Below are 19,005 nucleotides of genomic sequence, written 5' to 3' on the forward strand. Positions count from 1 at the left end.
CATATTTTTTTATCCTCGTATACATACTTTTTGAACAGTATAGATTATAGACATTTATGATGCTGTGATGTGTATAACGTTTTCACAATATTATGTTAATGGTATGACTTCCTTATAATAGTATCCTTCATATTAGTCACACAGGGATTGATCAGTTTTTATTAACACTGGATCTGCTTATTAAATGATGCAAGATATGATGTGATGGGAAGATTTTTTTTAATTTTTTTTTATTGCTTTATCATGATGAAAGGCCAAAAAGAATATACCTCCCTAATTAAATAATGCAATGTTGGCAGAAGCTATCATGGACATCATCAACTAGTATTCCCCCAAGCCAAGCACTTCGCCCGTCCCTCTGCCCTCCTAGTATGGTAAAAGTGTACAGGCAGTCTTCTAGGGTGAGTGTGGTTCAGGGGTGTCAGGTGACCATACTTAACCCGGTAGCAGCGACGGGCCAAATTTATGCCATGATATAAACCCCCCAAAATAAATGATGCATAATCTGATCACAAATGCTTTGATATATATTATGAAATTGTTTGTGTGAGGGGTGATTTTTTCTCATTTTTCTCGCTTAGAGGAACCATTAAGAAACATGATCCCCGCTGCTACCGGGTTAAGTTAGGAATACTTCTGAAGCATGAGATTACTGCCACCATTTTTTTTTCCTGGTGATGATGAGTCATGAGCAGAGTTCCATTTGTTGTCTTTTCTTTTTATATCTTATTTTATCATCTTCCATTCTGATCCGAAATATTTGTTCTTAAATTTCTAACATTAACTAAGTGGACAGTTGAAAATGTGCCTATTCTTTTATTAATTCAACTAAAGCATAAATTAGATACCCATTAGGAACTCAGCATTTACCTTTTAATATTAAAGTAGTACTATGAATTATGTTACAGGATGAGTGATAGAATAATGATCTCATTAAATTCTGCAAGTGACAAAGTGCACCTTGAGGGAGCTCTGAAGAGATGATAATAGTAAGCCATTCACTTGTCCAACTATTACAGACTAATGTCCTTACTTGACATTCTCAGTGGAGGCATTTGCAAAGGTTATATGTAACAAATATACTTTATTTTTTATCACGTATAATCAACCATTCAGGAACCGACAACATTATCACATGATCCCATAAATTTGGTGCAACTGAATTCACTATTTATTTTTGGATAAAGTTCTCTGCTTCTCTGCAAACTCCACAATCTTTTCATCAATGGCAAGACCTTTCCTCTTCCTCACCGCGTTGATATATTTCCGTGCGATGTTGGCACTGTCGGACTTCTCCCCCCAGTGCATGAGCTCCTCAGTGGTCTGTGGCTCCCAGAAGGGATCAATGTCCAGCACCTCCCAATGTGAGAACACCAGCTGGGGCATGGCCTCTCCTGACGTCTGTGGAAGAAAAAGTCTGAGCATGAGTCTGAGGATGTATGATGTATATGTACTCATTGGTCAAGTCCTCCAGAGCTGAGAAGTGATGTTAAGAAGGAACACAGCCTAAAACTAAAGCTGCCAAATGGAAAATAAACTATGTGATGCTGGTGCATAAAATATAAGGCAAACAATGTTGGTGACAATTAGGAGCTAATCTAACACCAACAGGACATACCTCATCCTAGCAATAATAAGTGCATGTACTTCCACTGAGAATGAATCAATTGAGTATCATAAAAATCAAGCCTCACAAAGATTTAACTTGCCCGAGGAACACATTACTTACAGACTTTCTCAGTTCGTTGGCAAAGTTCATGCTCTCCACCACAGGGAGGTAGGCGGTGACATTCCAGGAGGTGGAGCCCTCAGTGATGTCCCCGTCCACCACCCGGCCCTGCCTCTTACCAATGACGCTGTACATCTTGCCCACCACCTCGGAGGTGACGCTGATGACACACGAGTACATGGCACACATCAGGCGCTGGCACTGCTGCTCAAAGGCCTTTCTGAGTGTGTCCTTGGAGAGGGAGATGACCTGCCCCGAGGAAATATTTTGCACCCTGGCTTGTTCTTCACCAGGATCTGTGTTGGTGCTGGGGGCCAGACTCCAGTCCTCCACCACAAAGCACACCCCCATCAAGGGCTCCTCACACAGCGGCCCCGCCTTGGTGGCCATCTGGAACCCTGTGACAAAGCTTGTGTCGTAAAGGGCCAGTGGAGTGTCCAGAGTTGTGGACTTTTCCCAAACTGAGTGTCTTGGGTATGTTGGGATGCGGTTCAGCAGGATGTTGGGGCCACATCCTCCAGGACCAAAACTCCAAATTTCGTTAATGGCATTTTTCCACTCATCTCCAGCCTCCTTGAATGCCTTGCCAAGGAGGGCCTTCAGCTTGGCTATGGCTACCACAGCTTCCCGGTTCAGCTTCTCCCTGTCCTCCAAGGCAGTGACAAGTTCCTGCAAATGGAGGGCCTCTGCCTTCTCTCCGTCCATCCTGGAGGAGGAGAGGTCCTGCAGGTCTGAGGTGTCTGCTGTCTTGACCCCTCCTGCCAGGGACACCAGCCTCAGCACCTCCTCATGCTCCTGCAGGACCTGGGTGACAGGGCCTGGCAGGGGCACTGCTCGGACCCTTAGTCTCCCAAGCCGGCCATTTACCTCTACCACTCCCATAGGGTCACTGTTGTCTGTCTGTACAAACAATGAGAGGATGAAGAATTATTAAAACTCAGTTATTTGCATTGTCACATAATCATCACAAAACCTGCTGCCAAGCTTACAAACTATTTGAAATCAATCCACTTGTGTCTATACTGCATTCACATCACATCATCATTAACACCATTTCTCACATTGCAAGAGAAACAGAAGGATAAAAAGAAACAATAATTGTGTCATTAATAACAAGAGGGAGCATAAGACCAGCAAGAAAATCACCAACACCACCATCATCACAACTGAGGGAAAGACTCACTAACCTTCCTGGTGTTGACATTCTCGCCCTCAATGGCCTCGTTGAGCCTGTCCACGGTGGGCCGAGGAATGATAGTCTCCCTGAAGGGCACTATGGGGTCGGAGCTCCGGATGGGCACGCCGGCGTACCTCTCCTGAAGGTCATCAAGGCAGCGCTGGAGGTGGATCTCCCCGGCCGTCACAATCACATACTCGCCGGTGCTTTGTAGAGCCACCTGGAAAAGAGAAAAGTCAAGTGTAAGAGGATTACTGTAAGTTCAAGAATGCTAACCTTTTTACCCCTAGTGTTATAAAAAATTCAATGTTCAAGAACACTAATAATTTCAAATGAAAGTTAATATTCAAAAGCCCTCTGCAAATGGAAGAGAAAATACTTCTGAAGACTGTGGAAAAATAATAATAAACCAAAATACAACACATTCAGAAACAAACAAATCTGATGTGGCAATAAGATATCTGGGGCAATGTTGATACCCACCTGGACACAAGGATCAGCCTGGTTAAGCAGCCTGAGGCCAGCACGCAGCTTAGGCAAGTCCCGGGGATCATGGGGCTCCACCGCCACCCTGAGGATGGGTGTGGCTCCCAGAGTGAGCTCAGTGAAGGCCGGCATGGCTGGGGTGGAGGACAGGGTGGCACTCTTGATGACGCAGTCCTCCAGCCCTGTGATGCCCACCACCGTGCCCGCCGCCGCACACTCCAGGCTCTCCAGTTCCCTCCCCAGCATGAGGTACAGGCCCGACACCTACAGGGACAAAGTGAACAATGGAATGGGCACAGAAAATTCATATAGCATCATAAGGTGGAGTATAAAAATAAAGGCAGACTAAATAAGACTACGAGTAACCCTTAAATACACAATCCACGGACTCTTCATTAATTACTGCTGCGCATGTGTCAAAATACTAAAATTATCAAACATTAGTGGCAGTGCTGAGACCCTGTAATGTTCATACACCTGACCAGGCTGCTGCATCATCTAGTACTAACCTCACAGGTGTGGATGTGCTTGAAGTTTGTGAGCTCTTCTTCGTGAATCTCCTTGTTGTTACTCAGCAGACCCAGGACGGTGCTGGGGTCATGCTTGGGGCCCAGGACATACACCTGCACACACACAAAAGAGGCAGATCAAGCAGGGAAGTGACAAGGTTTCATAATTGGTGAACATGATGTCTGTTGAGGTGGTTTAGTGGTTGAGAAAAGGATAAAAAGTTGTTGATGGCCAAAAGTAAAACCACACACCAAGGATGAGAAAACATACTGAACACCATAAAAAGAATGTGCTGCCTCTCCTACCCACCTTCTGCCCTACTGTTAAGGTGCCGCTAAACACCCGAGCGAAGGCCACAAACACCTCCTCCTCCAGCCACTTCTGCTTCTCCTCCTCAGCTTTCCTCTTCTCCTGCATAAGTTCCTCGTGCTTCCTCTTCATCTCGGCCACCTCCTCCTCAGACAGTTGAAGTTCTGCGTCATTATTTCCTTGATTGCTGGCCTCCTCCTTCCTCCGTCGTATCTCCTCCCTGCGAGCGGCCAGGTCCTGATCTGTCATCAGTCCTTGACCTCCACCCCCTGTGAACCCTGTCCGTCCTGATCGATCTTCCGGTAAATTTTTCCTCTGAACACCAAACATCTTTGACACGTACACAATGAGAGGCGCCGATTCACTCCTGCTGCAGTTGATGAATGCCTGCTTCAGCTCCTGGGTCTGTGGGGGCAGCGCGTCAAACCTGTGGGTCGCGGAACACATGAGCTTCACTGCACGCTCCTCAGAGATGTTTGAGGCAGTTGGGAGGTGATCTACCACCATCTCCAACACCGCAGAGGCGAGGGGCAGCCACCCACTCATCAGGCAGTTGAGCTTCTGTCGCAGGTCTGTTGACTTGGACACGGCGACCGGCATCTTGACTCCCAAAGCCTCAGACAACTTCTCTATTTCTGTCTTGTCCTTCTGGACCATGACTGTGTTGTAGACCTTGTACAGGTTCTCCAGGATGAGGGTGACAAACAGAGGGCTCTTACGCTTGTCCCTTGCACCACTCATGATCCTCTTCTGCCCAGCCTTGGTGGTGATGTAGTTGTCGCCCCACAAGGTCTTGTTCAGCACCTCTTTGTTCATCCCCAGCTTGGTGGAGAACTGGCTGGCAAAATGGTGGATGCTGGAAGGGAACAAGATATCAAATAAAACATGGATCCTTCCTAGCAACTCAAATCGTGCTGGTTACAAAAATTTCTTGAAATAATACTAATGGTGAGGAAATATTGATGCAAAGTGCAATCTCCACACACTCACAGTCTAGTGAAACAAAAACAACATTGCCACTGTATCCGCTATCTGGTGAACAAGTCACCTCAATAAGTCAGTGATCAAAAAAAGAATTATATGTACAGTGAAATTTAGATTGCCCAAAATTTTGCCCAGGAAATCAGAAATCAGAGTCCAGGAAATTAAGGATCTACTCAGTTATTCCAATCATTTTTTTAAATCTTACCATCACATTTCAACCTTGACAAGCAATAATGAGTGAGAGACTGTGACCCACCTGAAGCCCCAGCCATCATAGGCGCTGGCCATCACCACGTTGCCTCGCTCCGGGGAGAAGTAGAGGTCAGAGTCATCAACCGTCTCTATCCCCCAGTCAGCAAAGTTGACCTGAGTCTCCGTCGTCATGGATTCAGACACCCGCCGCTCCCTCTCAGACACCCGCCTCTCCCTATCCACCTGCTTCTGTCTCTCCATTTCCTCCGCACTCTTTCCCAGCAGTGTTGTGTTGTACAGCTCACCCATGTAAGCATTGACCTGGAAAATGTAAAGTGATGGGAAAGGAATGGAAAATTGGTCAACAACTGCAGGAAGACAGTAGTGACTAACCCATAAGCTACAACAGTCTCCCATGGGGTCATTCCTGAGTGACTGACATACACCCACATATAGCTCAGACCTGCTACCCAAAGTGGGTCAGATTGTAGATCAGGGCATCCCTTGACAACCCCTTCTCACCATCTCTTAAGTCAGACATATGGCAGTTAAGATGGAGGCTAGAAAGTTGAGTTTTGATGGGAAAGACACACAGGAAAATAAGAGTTTGGAAAAAAAGTCACACTCAGAGGGTTAAAAGGAATGAAAGATTGGTGAACAGTACCATCAAAGAAGAGTCATCACTTATATTGCACCAGAACAGAACGAGGTGGCAACTGACCTGCTCCAGAACCTGTGCAATGTGATAGTAGCAGTCAAGGGGACTCAGTTTGGTCTCCAGGATGAGGCGGTCTATCTTGTTGAGCACCAAGACAGGACGAATATCCTCAAGCCACGCCTGCCTCAGCACCACCTGCAGCACCATCACAGGATTCAAGTAATTATATTATGTCTCCTACTAAGTGAGCATCATGACTGAACATATGTTAAGTTTACTATGTTTCACCAGTGCATGATTTATTGACAGGTACTATATGTTTACTATCAATTGAGCACCATTACTTGAGAGGTTTACCATATTTTTCTCTAGCATTACTGGGTATATATCAACTCATCACCCCAAGATATATATTGACAGGGTATATGTTCACCAATACTTGGTCACCATTACTGGTCATTCATTAGTTTACTCTATGTTTTGTTCAGCCCTACTGGAAATATGTCTACTCTCTGCCACCAAAGAAAACAGCAGCCCTAATAACTGCTAGCCATTTATATAAGTAAATGGAGCTATTTATCTCACCTTGGTCTGGGCACACACACCCTCCACCACATCCACCACAACAATGGCACCATCGCACAGCCGCACTGCAGTCGACACCTCAGAGGAGAAATCCACATGGCCCGGGGAGTCAATGAGGTTTATGAGGTAGTCATTGTCTGAGCGGCTGTAGGCCAAGGATACGCAGGAGCTCTTCATGGTGATACCACGCTCTATCTCTTCCTTGCGGCTGTGGGGACGAGTTTCTTTTAATATTGGCCAAGAAGAGTAGACGAGTACTGGTCAATAGACTGGACGAGTATTGGAAAGGGATTGAGCGTACTGAGAGGAAATGCTGGAACGGGGAGAGTTGGAGTATAATGACCAGATAAACTCTGAAAAGAGTACAAATAAATATGAGCAAGTTTCCTTCCATAAGTATGAAAATACAAAAGCCCTGCCACGCCCACCTGTCCATGTATCTGATGCGCCCGGCCAGCCGCTGGTTGATCAGACCATTTGAGGCCACAAGAGCGTCAGCCAGCGAGGTCTTGCCGTGGTCCACGTGTGCCATGATGCACAGGTTGCGGATGTTGGCCGGGTTGCCCATGAGCCGGGGCACCTTCTGGGCACCACCGGCACCGTCTCTGCCCACCACCATACTGCCAAGAAAACAGCAACACACCCAAGACATGAGAGTATTCATGAGTGGTGCCACCTTCACACACCACTGTTCCATCACCAGACAGACAGAACGCCAGCTAGCACATTGGACCCTGAAGACCTTTTTGTTAAGAAAAAGACCTGCCTAATTATAATCTATATTTGGAAGATCCTTGATGGGCTAGTACTAAATATGGGCTTGGTAATACTTTATAAGAAGTCCGACTCCCCCTTCGCCACTCCAGCCCCCCCTACCCCCCAAGACAAGCCTGGGGAACCGGGGTTTCGGGGGGGGGGGAGCCAAACTCACTGAAAAATGGGCTTCCAAAATTTCCCTAGAAAAATCCCTAAATGAAGGAAAATTCCCTAGTCTCGAGAGTAAGCAAAGTCCCAACTTTATAACCTAACAGCCCCCCTCGCCCCCCTGCTAACAAAGGGGGGTTGGACCCCCTTACATGTATGATGCGCCGGAAAATCATGTTTTTTTTCTGGGTGGGAGCATATTTAAACTACTCTAACCAAACTTTACGACCCCCCTCCTAACCAAGGGGGCTGCGCCGATCTCCCCCCCCCCCTGCTTCCAAAATTTCCCTAGAAAAATCCCTAAATTAAGGAAAATTCCCTACATGGGGGGGCCCAGCCCCCCTTGGTTAGGAGGGGGGTCGAGGGGGGCGAAGCCCCCTTGTTAGCAGGTCATAAAGTTCGGTTGGAGTAGTTTAAATATGCTCCTCACCAAAAAAAAAAAAAAAAAATTCCGGCGCATCATACATGTGGGGGGTCCAGAGGGGGGCACAGCCCCCCTTGGTTAGCAGGGGGGCGAGAGGGGCTGTTAGGTTATAAAGTTAGTACTTTCCTTACTTTTGAGACTAGGGAATTTTCCTTCATTTAGGGATTTTTCTAGAGAAATTTTGGAACCCCATTTATTAGTGATTTTGGCATCCCCCCCAAACCCCAGTTCCCCACAGTTCCCCAGGCTTGTCTTGGGGGGTAGGGGGGGCTAGAGTGGCGAAGGGGGAGGCGGACTTCTTATAAAGTATTACCGTGGGCTTAAAGGAAAACAAGAGCCTCAGACAAAGTAGACTGAGCAACACGCAAAGGACACAGGCCTCGTCACAAGCCCTGGCAACTACATATAATTCATCAGAGCTTTACCCAAAACAGTGTGTATTTCTTCAACTGCATCCCATGATACTCAGAAGACATTACAAACACTACAAATTGCTTACCTAGTGATTTCTTAAAAGGCAAGGGAGCTTGTGCTCATAAAAAGGTGCCTCTTCTCCAGGTATTCAACATGCTGGTCATAATTACTTTTGAGAGTTAATGCTGGTACTATTGATGACCCCTTCCGGCAGATTATTCCAGGGGTTCACAACTCTTGAGAAAAACATCTGGATAAGTGGCTCCTTGACCTACCACACCACCCACTAAAACCAAATTACAGGGCTCCCAAGCACAACATACTGCCCCCAGTCACCCAGGAAGACAGAAAAGAGGAAATACCAGTAATAAAGCTAGCGGAGGCCCACCTTACCTCTAATACTAACATGAAATTCATGACAGGTGTGGCACGGGACTTTCACGTGCTAATTATATATTACACTTAAATACCTGAACTCTGCTGTCTCTGTATACTTCTAAGAGGGGCACAGTTGCCTTTTCTTTCATTTAATGCACCTCAATGTTCCTAAAATCATCAGTAACGCGTTTAATACCTGTCTTTCCCGTCCTCCGGCGTGGTTGCGGCCCCGTAAAAACAACGTGACGCAATTTTATGTTGTGAGAGAGTTCGGCTTCGGCCCTCTCTCTCTCTCTCTCTCTCTCTCTCTCTCTGAATGTAGCTATAGTGTTTTGATTGCCTGTTTGTCTGTTTTAATAATACAAGTAACCTCAGACAATTTATTATAATAGGATAATGAAGAAAACCTCTTTTTGTCTGGATCTGGATCTGGATCTGGATCTGAATAATGCGCAGGGCACCCATACGGTGCATAACACGCATATTTGTAATACTTTTTGCAACAATAAACTTCAATCAATCAATCAATCAACTCAGCACGTGTCAATTTATCATGAATTTTTCTTGTAGTGGATGTGGTACATAGTTATCTATTATGTTTGTATAAATAATGCAAGATTGATTGATAGTTTATTGTTGCAGGTAAACAACAAGGGAGAACAGTCAGACAGTTCATAGTTGGATAATGGAGAAAACTTACAGTAGCACCTTGAATTTTATAGGTAGAGTGAACATTGTAATCTTTTATTTATTCATTTATGTTATGGTGGTGGTAGTTATGTATTTTATGTATTCTTTTAATAATGCACGAGAAGAAAAGCTGTAGGCACGTGTTATGTACCGTACTTTAAAACTAATTTCTGATGATTTTATGGCTACATCGAACATTGCAGCTTCATTTTTATATTTCTGTTGTGAGTGTGGTAGTCATTTATATTTTGTTACCGTTTTTCTGAGTAAACTTCATATGTGGACAAAAACGAGAACAAAACACGTCATAAACAATAGAGGGGAACAGGTGCCATGTATTGTTATTTGACACTTGACACTCTGGGGCCTTAACTAGACATGTGAGGGACTAAATATCTCTTTAATCAACCCATAGCACATAATAACACCCATTTTGCCCTTCAAACCGACCCCAAGTGCCGTGTGTAAAGCCATATGGAGTCAACTGTCAATCTCACCATACACAATAGAGGAGAACAGGTGCCATGTATTGTTATTCGAGCCTGGCATTGACACTGATCTGGGGCTTTAAAAGAGACACGTAAGGACAAAATCTCTCTCCATAGCACATAATAACACCCATTTTTACCCTTCAAACAGACCCCAAGTGCCGTGTGTAAAGCCATATGGGGTCAACTGTCAATCTCACCATTTGGATCATCAAGGAATATAGTGACGTTGCATGACTCGTGTTTGTGTGGAGAATATAATGAAGGGGTAATGAAGGGGTGAAGGAGGGCTTCTGAGGAGGTGTATTTTAGGGTTGTTTAGTGTAGTGCCTCGTCCCCTGCAGCCGCCAATGTCTCCTATATCACGTGTGGAGGTGAGTGACCCTGACCCAGTTCATGTGACGTGCAACAGGTCAAGACTTTTCCTTCCTGCAGTTTCTCTCTCTCTCTCTCTCTCTCTCTCTCTCTCTCTCTCTCTCTCTCTCTCTCTCTCTCTCTCTCTCTTCTTATGCCCCCATCTCTCTCTCTCCTTCCTCCCTCTCTTCTTATGCCCCCATCTCTCTCTCTCTCTCTCTCTCTCTCTCTCTCTCTCTCTCTCTCTCTCTCTCTCTCTCTCTCTCTGTGACCTCGCTTCCTGCCATGTTTTGTCCCTTGTGACCACACCTCACTGCTGCTTCCTTCCTTCCTTCCTTGATGAGGTGCCAGACTCTCTCCAGGGTGTGCCTTAGTGTTCCCTTGGTCTTGTGTGGTGTGTGTGTCTGTCTGTCATTGGAGCTAAATTTTAGGGTGGGACATGAACATTATTTGCTGTTAGTCTATCTCTTGAGTAATGCCTGTGATAGAGACTGGTTTTATTATTTACAGTATGTATTATTTATGGACAATACCTTTTTTCTGATAGGTTTTGGCAGTGGTAGGCACGGCTCCGCTTACAGCTGATTAGCGAAACTAACTTTTTAGTTAGCTGATTAGCATTTTTGCTAACTCTGGAAACAGTTAGCGGACCAATTGCCTTCTGCTAAATGTAGTTCTTCCTCCGCTAACTTTAAGTCTACTAAAAAATTCATACAGGTTTGTTGTTGCCCGTTGTGGGCAGACACAGCACCAGTTGAGCCACATGGCACAATAATTCCAGGGCTTCCACTTCTGGGTAAATTACGCCATAACCCTTCACTCCAGCAACGCCAACGTCAGCGTCCGCCGGCATCACCATATGGAAAGGGTTAGTCCTCTTCTAAACCTCTTAATCCTCTTCCATTTCCTCTTAATCCTCTTTTAAACCTCTTAAGAGGAAATGGAAGAGGAATTGAGAGGTTTAGAAGAGGATTAATCCTCTTCCATTTCCTTTTGACCCTTTCCATATTGTGACGCCGACGTCTGATGGAAAGGGTTAAAGTAGGGTAATTGGACAATTATTAGGGAAACTTCGGTATTTTGCGGTAATGCATCTTCCATTTCCAACACTTTGAACCCGGGATTTAATAACAAGAATTTGATATTTTTCACCTAACAGGAAATAAACATAAAATAATAAAGATAAAAGTGTCATTTATGGAAATAAGAAAAATGCGTAAATTTGCGGGAAATCTTGGGTAAAATATATGGATTTAGGATAAACTGGAGGCTTTTTGTTTTCTTTTCTTCTAATTTTGATTTGTTTATTTGTGTAAACCTTTATCATCATCTGATTTTGACATGCTATACCTTTCTGGAAAGCTCTATGTCTAAGCTACAACATTTTGAAATTTCAGGTTTCCAGATCTGTTTTTAAAGGGTTTTGAGCCAAAATACCAAACCGAAGCTAAATCCATATAAAAAGTTAGCGGTTAGCGTTAACTTCCACTGATTTCTTTTACTTTTAATTTAGTGGATTACCAGTTAGTGAAGCTATCTTTTCGGCTAGCGGTGCCCACCACTGGGTTTTGGTATGTGTCTTGAATATTATAATTATTATTATTATGTTAATATTGAATTATTCTTGTGATAGACTGGTTTCTGGATAATTATTTTTCTGATAGGTTTTGATGTGCTTTTAATTAATCTGACATGATTTCCAAGATAAACCTACTTATTAAGTTATTAACAATTTTTAAACCAACCAAGACTGCCTTCCTATTTTGATCTGCTGAGGGATAGCAACCTATTGCCGTTAAATTAGTAACACATTGCCGTTGAGCTTATAACTTATTTCTGCCAAATTAATATTCTATCTACTAAATTTTTAACATCACTGCTGCATTTGTAACTTTACCCCACCAATTTTACGGGTTTGGCTTGAATTGACTCAGCACAGTGATGGCTGCCTGCCCGTAAACCTATTTTTCATAATCATCCATAGGAAATATGATGCCTCTTAAGTGATAAAGAAATATTAGAATTGCATCCAGTAGTAATGAAGGTGGTGAATGAAGAGGGTTTCATTCATTAGTGATAGTTGAATTGAAAACAGAATATTAAAACGAGTGCACTCTAAGTAACAATAATATCCTTGATAATGATGAAGATGGTCAAACAGTCTAGTTTTTCATGGTAAAAGCATATAATTTTACAGATGTTTCCAATTTATTGATGTATCCATTCTCTCTCTCTCTCTCTCTCTCTCTCTCTCTCTCTCTCTCTCTCTCTCTCTCTCTCTCTCTTTTTTTTTTTTTTTGCCGTGTCCATTTACTTATAGCAGTCATGTCCTGTTCCTCCAATCCCTTCAGTGTCAAATTTTCTTTCTTGCAATCTATCTATCTCCTTAACCTTCCGCTGTTCCTTCTCATTGTATAACCTCAGTCTAACACTCTTCTGCCGATGTAGTCCTCATTTCTCCTCATCACATGTCTTTAACACTGCCCTCTCTCCTTCTGGATCTTTCTTTACACTTCTTACCACCTGAACTGTTCCCCTGATCCATTTTTCTCTGATTCTGTCCAATTTTGCCATTCAATAATTTTTAACTGAACAGTAAAATAAAGCTTTGTGCAGATTGATGTTAACTGCTGTCGGAGTGTTATTGCGTTAATGAATGAGTGGAGCGAGGTGTCTGTTGGTGTTATCTATTTGGCACAGAACTTGTTGTCTTGAGGAACTGATAATAATCATAGACAAATATCCTGTCCCAAGTGGTCTGGAGATATGCAAATACGTATAATATAAAGTTAATATATATATATGACTTCCTTTATGTATTATTCAGCCAGGAAATTTATCCAAAAGTACCCATCATGACTGAATAAGAGGTTAAATATTTTCTTAGTACAGATTCTTGTGTAAATTGGTATAGCTTTTTCTATAAATTTATTGTTCAGTAGTTTACATCTTAGTCAGGATATATATGACCAAATGTAGCTACGGTATCATGATTTTAGTTCTAGGTAAGTGATTATTTGTGGGTCAAGCCAGCCCAGCTAAGAGCCATTCCCAAGCCAGGATAGATGAGGAGAGTTGCCAGTCAGGAATGGCATCCAAGGCAATAAAACTACTGCTCCAACAAAAGTGATGACAAGAAAAATCTTTGATCATCTAACCTCTTAAAAAGGGAACAGTTAACATAAAATATTAAAATGATGATATGAGTTAAATTCCTAAGATATCCTCTATGTGCTTATGGGTGTGGGTGTAACTGCAGGTATAGATGTGGGTGTATGTGTAGCCCTGGATGTTGGGTGTGTGTGGGTATGGATAAGGATGTAGTATATCAGTGTAGGTATGGAGATGGATGGTGCTTGTTGATCTGGGTATAGATGTAAATATGGGTGCTGAATGCATGGATCTGGTTTATGGGAGCAAGTCGATAGATCCTGCCGGGAGGTACTCGGGTTGGGAAGGGGGCCTGCATGGAGACTCCCCCGGAGAGACCCCCGGGCATGGCGTCGTAGGGTGGGCGAGGCGACGCGCCCCCCGACGTATGCCCCCTTTGATTGACTGATGGCACATTACTTCCTCCCTCCCCTTCCAGTGCTTTAAAACCAATACAGACGTAGCATTATGGTTTAATATATTTCAAAGGCGCTCCTTTGTGATCTCTTCTTGAAAAAAAAATGGTGAGTGCGTTTGCTACTGGTGTGGGGTCAACGACCCCTCCGTCTCTTCCCATTGTACACTGTATTTTCTTCTTCATTGCAAAAATAAAGCTGGGAGCATACGCTACAGCTACGCGTGGCAGCGGTGCTCATCTCCGTACCTTTGGCCCTTTGAACCTGTGGAGGGAAGAACCCATTAACCTGACACGGGGCCACTGTAACAGCCAGGTTACCACAGTTCACATTCCCCATGTTTCCCCAAGTACCCATTTATCGATCATCCCGTAAGGAAGGATGAATGGATTCGTAGTTAGGGAGTGAGAACACTATTTTTTCCTGGGATAAAAATCTAGTTTGTCATTTATTATAAATGGAGAAGACCGTATTCACGTGTACGCATGCTTTGATATGCTGATTACACGTGATGAACGGTAGGTTTCTTCGTCAGTAACCCAAACATCAATGAGCTGTGTAACGCAGTAACGCAGAACATTGAATGCGTACATGCAACAGTGAATGAAGTAAAGCAACACAGCGTGAGAACACTGGTCCTTGGCGGGGCTGAACTGCTGACCCCGTAAGTGCGTCTTCTCAACAAGTAACGCATTACGGCCACTCAGTCTGTCGTCACACCGTCCCAATGCGAACACACGATTTTTTTTCCATGACGTCTCATTGTGAAGAAAGCAATACTGATTCAGACACTAACACAAGCAAACGGGTCGTTCTGTGATGTACAGCGTAGGAAGCTCGAGCAGTGAATTAAGTTAATAATAATTATTATAACTATAATACTGGGAACGATTACGACGGCGAAGACGCTTTAGTCTCAGAGCTGAAAAGATTACAGGGAACATATTTGTGTATTAGACTAAAAAATCGTATTGTGATGAAGGATAGTCACTGCAGGGATGGTGTTGTTGTGTTATATTTACTTGAGAAACGCCTGATAGTTAGGTTAGGTTACAATGATAAAATGGGTCGTGACAAGGATTATAATGAAGGTGACCACGAGACCAGGAGATGGTGAAACAAATAGAACATAATTACAAAGCTTCTGACGGGGTTTCTAATGTGAAGCTATCTGCTTCAGTGACACTTTCGTTTGAAGATGCTATATAGTGCACAAAATATGCTGATTAAACGAACATGAAAAAGTTCATCGGCCATTTTATATATTTAAATGAAACTGGACGGTGCAGAAACCCTCCAATATATCCATGCCTTGCGCTTCTTACGTTAAAGATAAATAGCACGGAACTATTAATATCCAATAACGCTTTACAAAGACAACTATTATAAGACTGCACTGTGCCATCTCAAGGCCTTCTAGAAGCTTGAAGGTCTTGACTATACTGTACCCAGGATGTCGTATGGTCGAATGGATCCTGACTGTCCCGTATAATGATTTCCCCTATATGACGCTCAGTGAATCAATAACCATGGGTGCAGGTAGGTATAGATGTGGGCGTCTGCATGGCTGTGGACGTAGGTAAGGCTTGGTGTGGGTGTAGTGGTGTAGGTAAGGGTGTGGTTGTGGTAAGCGTGACATGCACCGGTTAACGAATTCCTGCTTGGTCATTTGAGAAGAATAGAGAGAGTCCTTGCAGGTCTCGCGTCATGCGCTGGGCGGGGACAGAAAACGGATGTAAAGACGTCATGGGGTACAGAGTGGAAAAGGAAAATGTTGCGGCTCTTCACCGGGATTCGAACCGTGGCTGTGTAGAGTAAAGAAAGCTGGCAGTCTGTGAAGTATTTTGGTGCAGCCTCACATCGTCTGGCTGTCTAGCTGAGGCGCCGAAGGGATGGAGGGAGAGGAATTAAAGGAGAGGGGAGCTGAAGAAGATTGAAACGCCTTGCCATTATTCGATCAAGAAGCAGAAGGAACTATCTAGAAGTCTCATTATGCACAGATGGAAGGCATTATACAAGTCTTTAGGAGTGGGTAGAGATCGGGTGTTAGATTTCTTTATACATTTATCTGTTAATCTTTCCGCCTGTTGAATTGATGAGGCAAACACTCGTGGCATACTTTCGTGTAGTTAGAAATTCCGTTAATCCAGCAATTAAAAATATTCCAATTAAAGTTTTTACTGATGCATGCTGCTGCCGTCGCCGTCAAGCGTTGCACACGGCACGCTCGTTTATTCTTCGGCTGGCTTAGAAGAGGCGACGTGTGAACAATCCTGATAAATTCCAATCCTTGACCCCTTGCATCACCCCCTCAAAAATTACCACTGAAATATCTATCTACCGGCATTTTTCTGTACATTGCGGGTGATTTCAGTAGATTAAATGAAGCGAGAGTCTTAAAAAGTTAAATCTGGTCAGTGTGCTAGTGTGGCAGCAGCGGTGCACACGGCCCGCTAGTGAGGCAAGAAGGTCCCCGCCGCGGCCGCCTCGCCTGCTGTTGCCGTCCACTGCTGTCTCACGCTCAACCGCCGCCGTTTTCTTCGAGGTCCTCCGTAGTTCCCCATCCCCGATACTCTCGTTTTCTCTCCGCGAATACGAGTTTTGAAGGAGGAACCTGTGTATTTGTAAGTAGCTTATTCTTTGGTTTTCCCTCCTTTATAATAGTAAGTAGCATAGTTTTTCCTCTCCCCGAACACAATCGAAAAGAGGAACTTGTGTATTTATTTGTAAGTAGCACATTTTTCCCCCTCGCCGAAGTAGCATAATCATTTTCCTTGCGCTCACCTCATGTTTCATCGCCTTATGTCTTGTTCTTTGAAGCTTGGACTCGTTTTGTATATATATTTTCGGTGACTGGATATTTAGCCTTTTAGCTTCGTGTCATCACTAGAAAGGGAAATAGATGCGAGCGATTGTATTTCTATGAAGACCAAAGTGAAAATACCTTCCAGTTTTCACACACACACACACACACACACACACACACACACACACACACACTATTCATCCACTAGCACATATCGCAATAACAGTACATACTTTTAACCAACCAAAGATAGCCATTTAGTAGTTAGTATTCCTAATTATAATCATTCCACCAGATGGGTATGAAATGCACGTATACTAGCTCTTACCTCCTAACTTTCAAGATCACGGTTATCACACGTAACTAATAATCTGCTCCTGCTCACAGATAACTGCTGATACGTGGGTATGAGGAGGTCCTTAACGTGATATGGGCTATTACACTACTGCTTGACAGATTGGGTAGTTGAGAGAGAGAGAGAGAGAGAGAGAGAGAGATTACATACATATATACATCATATTTTTTTGAGTTTGCCTCTAAACTAAAAACTGGTTGTATGTATATTTTTTTAATCATCCTGTCTAAGGCTGTCTTGTATAGGATCAGTGTGTGGTGAGCATTTATTTATTGTTTTCCTTCTTCTATGTTGTCTTAGGTAGCTACTTGGTCTCCCTCCTCCCATAAAACATACATATCACATACATTCATACATACACTTGCACATGCATACGAATAACACATGCAAATTGATCTCCAAGTAGCTACACCCTTCCCCATTCATACACTAGAACTAACAAATGTATAATATCCTTGAGCCTTATCAGTTATCTGTCATTGTTTAGTCTTGTCACGGGAGAGTTAATAATATGACCAAAATAAGTCTGTTACGTACGACCTTTCTTTGCTCTTTACTGATCTTTTGTCACCCCTGCCCTCTCTTTAGGATGCATGGTTTTCTCATTCTCTCTCTCTCTCTCTCTCTCTCTCTCTCTCTCTCTCTCTCTCTCTCTCTCTCTCTCTCTCTCTCTCTCTCTCTCTCTCTTGTATTTCCTGTAGTTATTGTGCCCTCGTCTATTCCAAGATTTTCCTGATATTTATCTTATTACTACTTTACCACTACTACTACTACTACTACTACTACTACTACTACTACTACTACTACTACTACTATACATATCCCAAGAATGCCGTGGTCAGTAAATTAATTGCAGAGGCTAATAGGATAATGAAACACACACACACCCACACACACACGAGTTTAGGTTCACATGTCCTTTGTGTGTGTGCGTGTGTATGACTGTGTGCACTCAGCATCATGTGAACTGGGACATTGATATCATGGCCGTTAACGCCTATATAAGCTGGTGGTGATTGTGTGCAGTTTATTGGGTGAATATCGTATCATAAAACGTAAAAGGAAGCTTCGTTACGTACTCTTAAGCTGTTTTCTTAAGAACGGTAACACACACACACACACACACACACACACACACACACTTGGGCATTATAGATGTGGCCACGTTTTATCCTATACTGAACCGTGAAGTCATGCCTGTTGAATACGTATATGCTTAGGAATATTTGTGTGGTACAATCGCTTCAATAGACGAGGCATAAGGACCGTGTATGCTATTAACCACGTAAATTAGGTATAACTTTCTTTCGGTAATAGATAAGTTGCTTTCGGTAACAGGTTTTATGTACTCTTGCTTATCTTTCGCTTATCATGTATTTGCTTCTTACCTTGCCGCCCTCGCTCTTTAATCACACCCTGTTGTCATGGTAGCAGTGGTCCCAGCTTTCCATTAATACTGCGAGCTTATACTGTGCAGGCGTAGGAGGCGGCTTGGAAAAATGTTACAGGCAAGATCCACAACCCAACAGAGCACCATTGTAACCACCCAAACCTAACCATGTTCTAAATAATCATCAGCATTTCTATTCTTCACACGATTCTAAAAAAAGATTTCCTATATGGTTTTCCCGAATTCCTTACTTTCCAAACGAACACTAAGCACTATAGAAGGAACATTTGTGTTTTGTGTTTAGTTTGTGATCTTACTAAGCCATCAAGAACTGTGGAACTGGCCTTATATATTAGCCTACTTCTGTTTAATTCTTTTTTAGCCTAGCCTCCTTCACTCATCTCTTAAGGTTATCAGTGGCCCCAGCTTGCTATTAACACTGCAAGCTTATCCTGTACAGGCGTAAGAAGAGGCCCGGGGAAATACGATGCTTAGAGGCGATTAGGACATTCTTTCTTGGTAGTATGACGAAGAGATGGATGAGTCACGAGATGCCCAAATGCGTGATGTTGCAATCCGCCTGTTA

The 19,005-nt window shown here is 43.5% G+C and overlaps 2 protein-coding genes across 7 annotated transcripts in view; one reads left to right on the forward strand and one right to left on the reverse strand.

Moving 5' to 3' along the window:
• Positions 1 to 853: 853 nt before the first annotated feature.
• On the reverse strand, positions 854 to 9,059 carry LOC126998035 (elongation factor-like GTPase 1). The gene is made up of 11 exons (XM_050859333.1): positions 8,967 to 9,059; positions 7,059 to 7,250; positions 6,631 to 6,838; positions 6,109 to 6,240; positions 5,452 to 5,708; positions 4,212 to 5,067; positions 3,902 to 4,015; positions 3,390 to 3,656; positions 2,917 to 3,126; positions 1,730 to 2,629; positions 854 to 1,401 (listed from the first exon to the last, which is right to left on the reverse strand). Exons 2-11 carry the CDS (start codon positions 7,247 to 7,249, stop codon positions 1,168 to 1,170), a joined length of 3,369 nt encoding a protein of 1,122 aa, XP_050715290.1. The 5' UTR covers position 7,250; positions 8,967 to 9,059; the 3' UTR covers positions 854 to 1,167.
• Positions 9,060 to 9,875: 816 nt separating this feature from the next.
• LOC126998034 (copper-transporting ATPase 1-like) overlaps positions 9,876 to 19,005 on the forward strand; it is a 34,501-nt gene continuing 25,371 nt past the window's right edge. For 3 of the 6 annotated variants that reach the window (XM_050859323.1, XM_050859331.1, XM_050859332.1), the window contains exon 1: positions 16,325 to 16,492. The gene's annotated coding sequence lies outside the window, so the exon portion shown is untranslated. The other 3 variants (XM_050859330.1, XM_050859328.1, XM_050859325.1) reach the window with 3 other exon arrangements.

Source organism: Eriocheir sinensis, chromosome 13, assembly GCF_024679095.1.
Source record: "Eriocheir sinensis breed Jianghai 21 chromosome 13, ASM2467909v1, whole genome shotgun sequence".
Classification (NCBI taxonomy): domain Eukaryota; kingdom Metazoa; phylum Arthropoda; class Malacostraca; order Decapoda; family Varunidae; genus Eriocheir; species Eriocheir sinensis.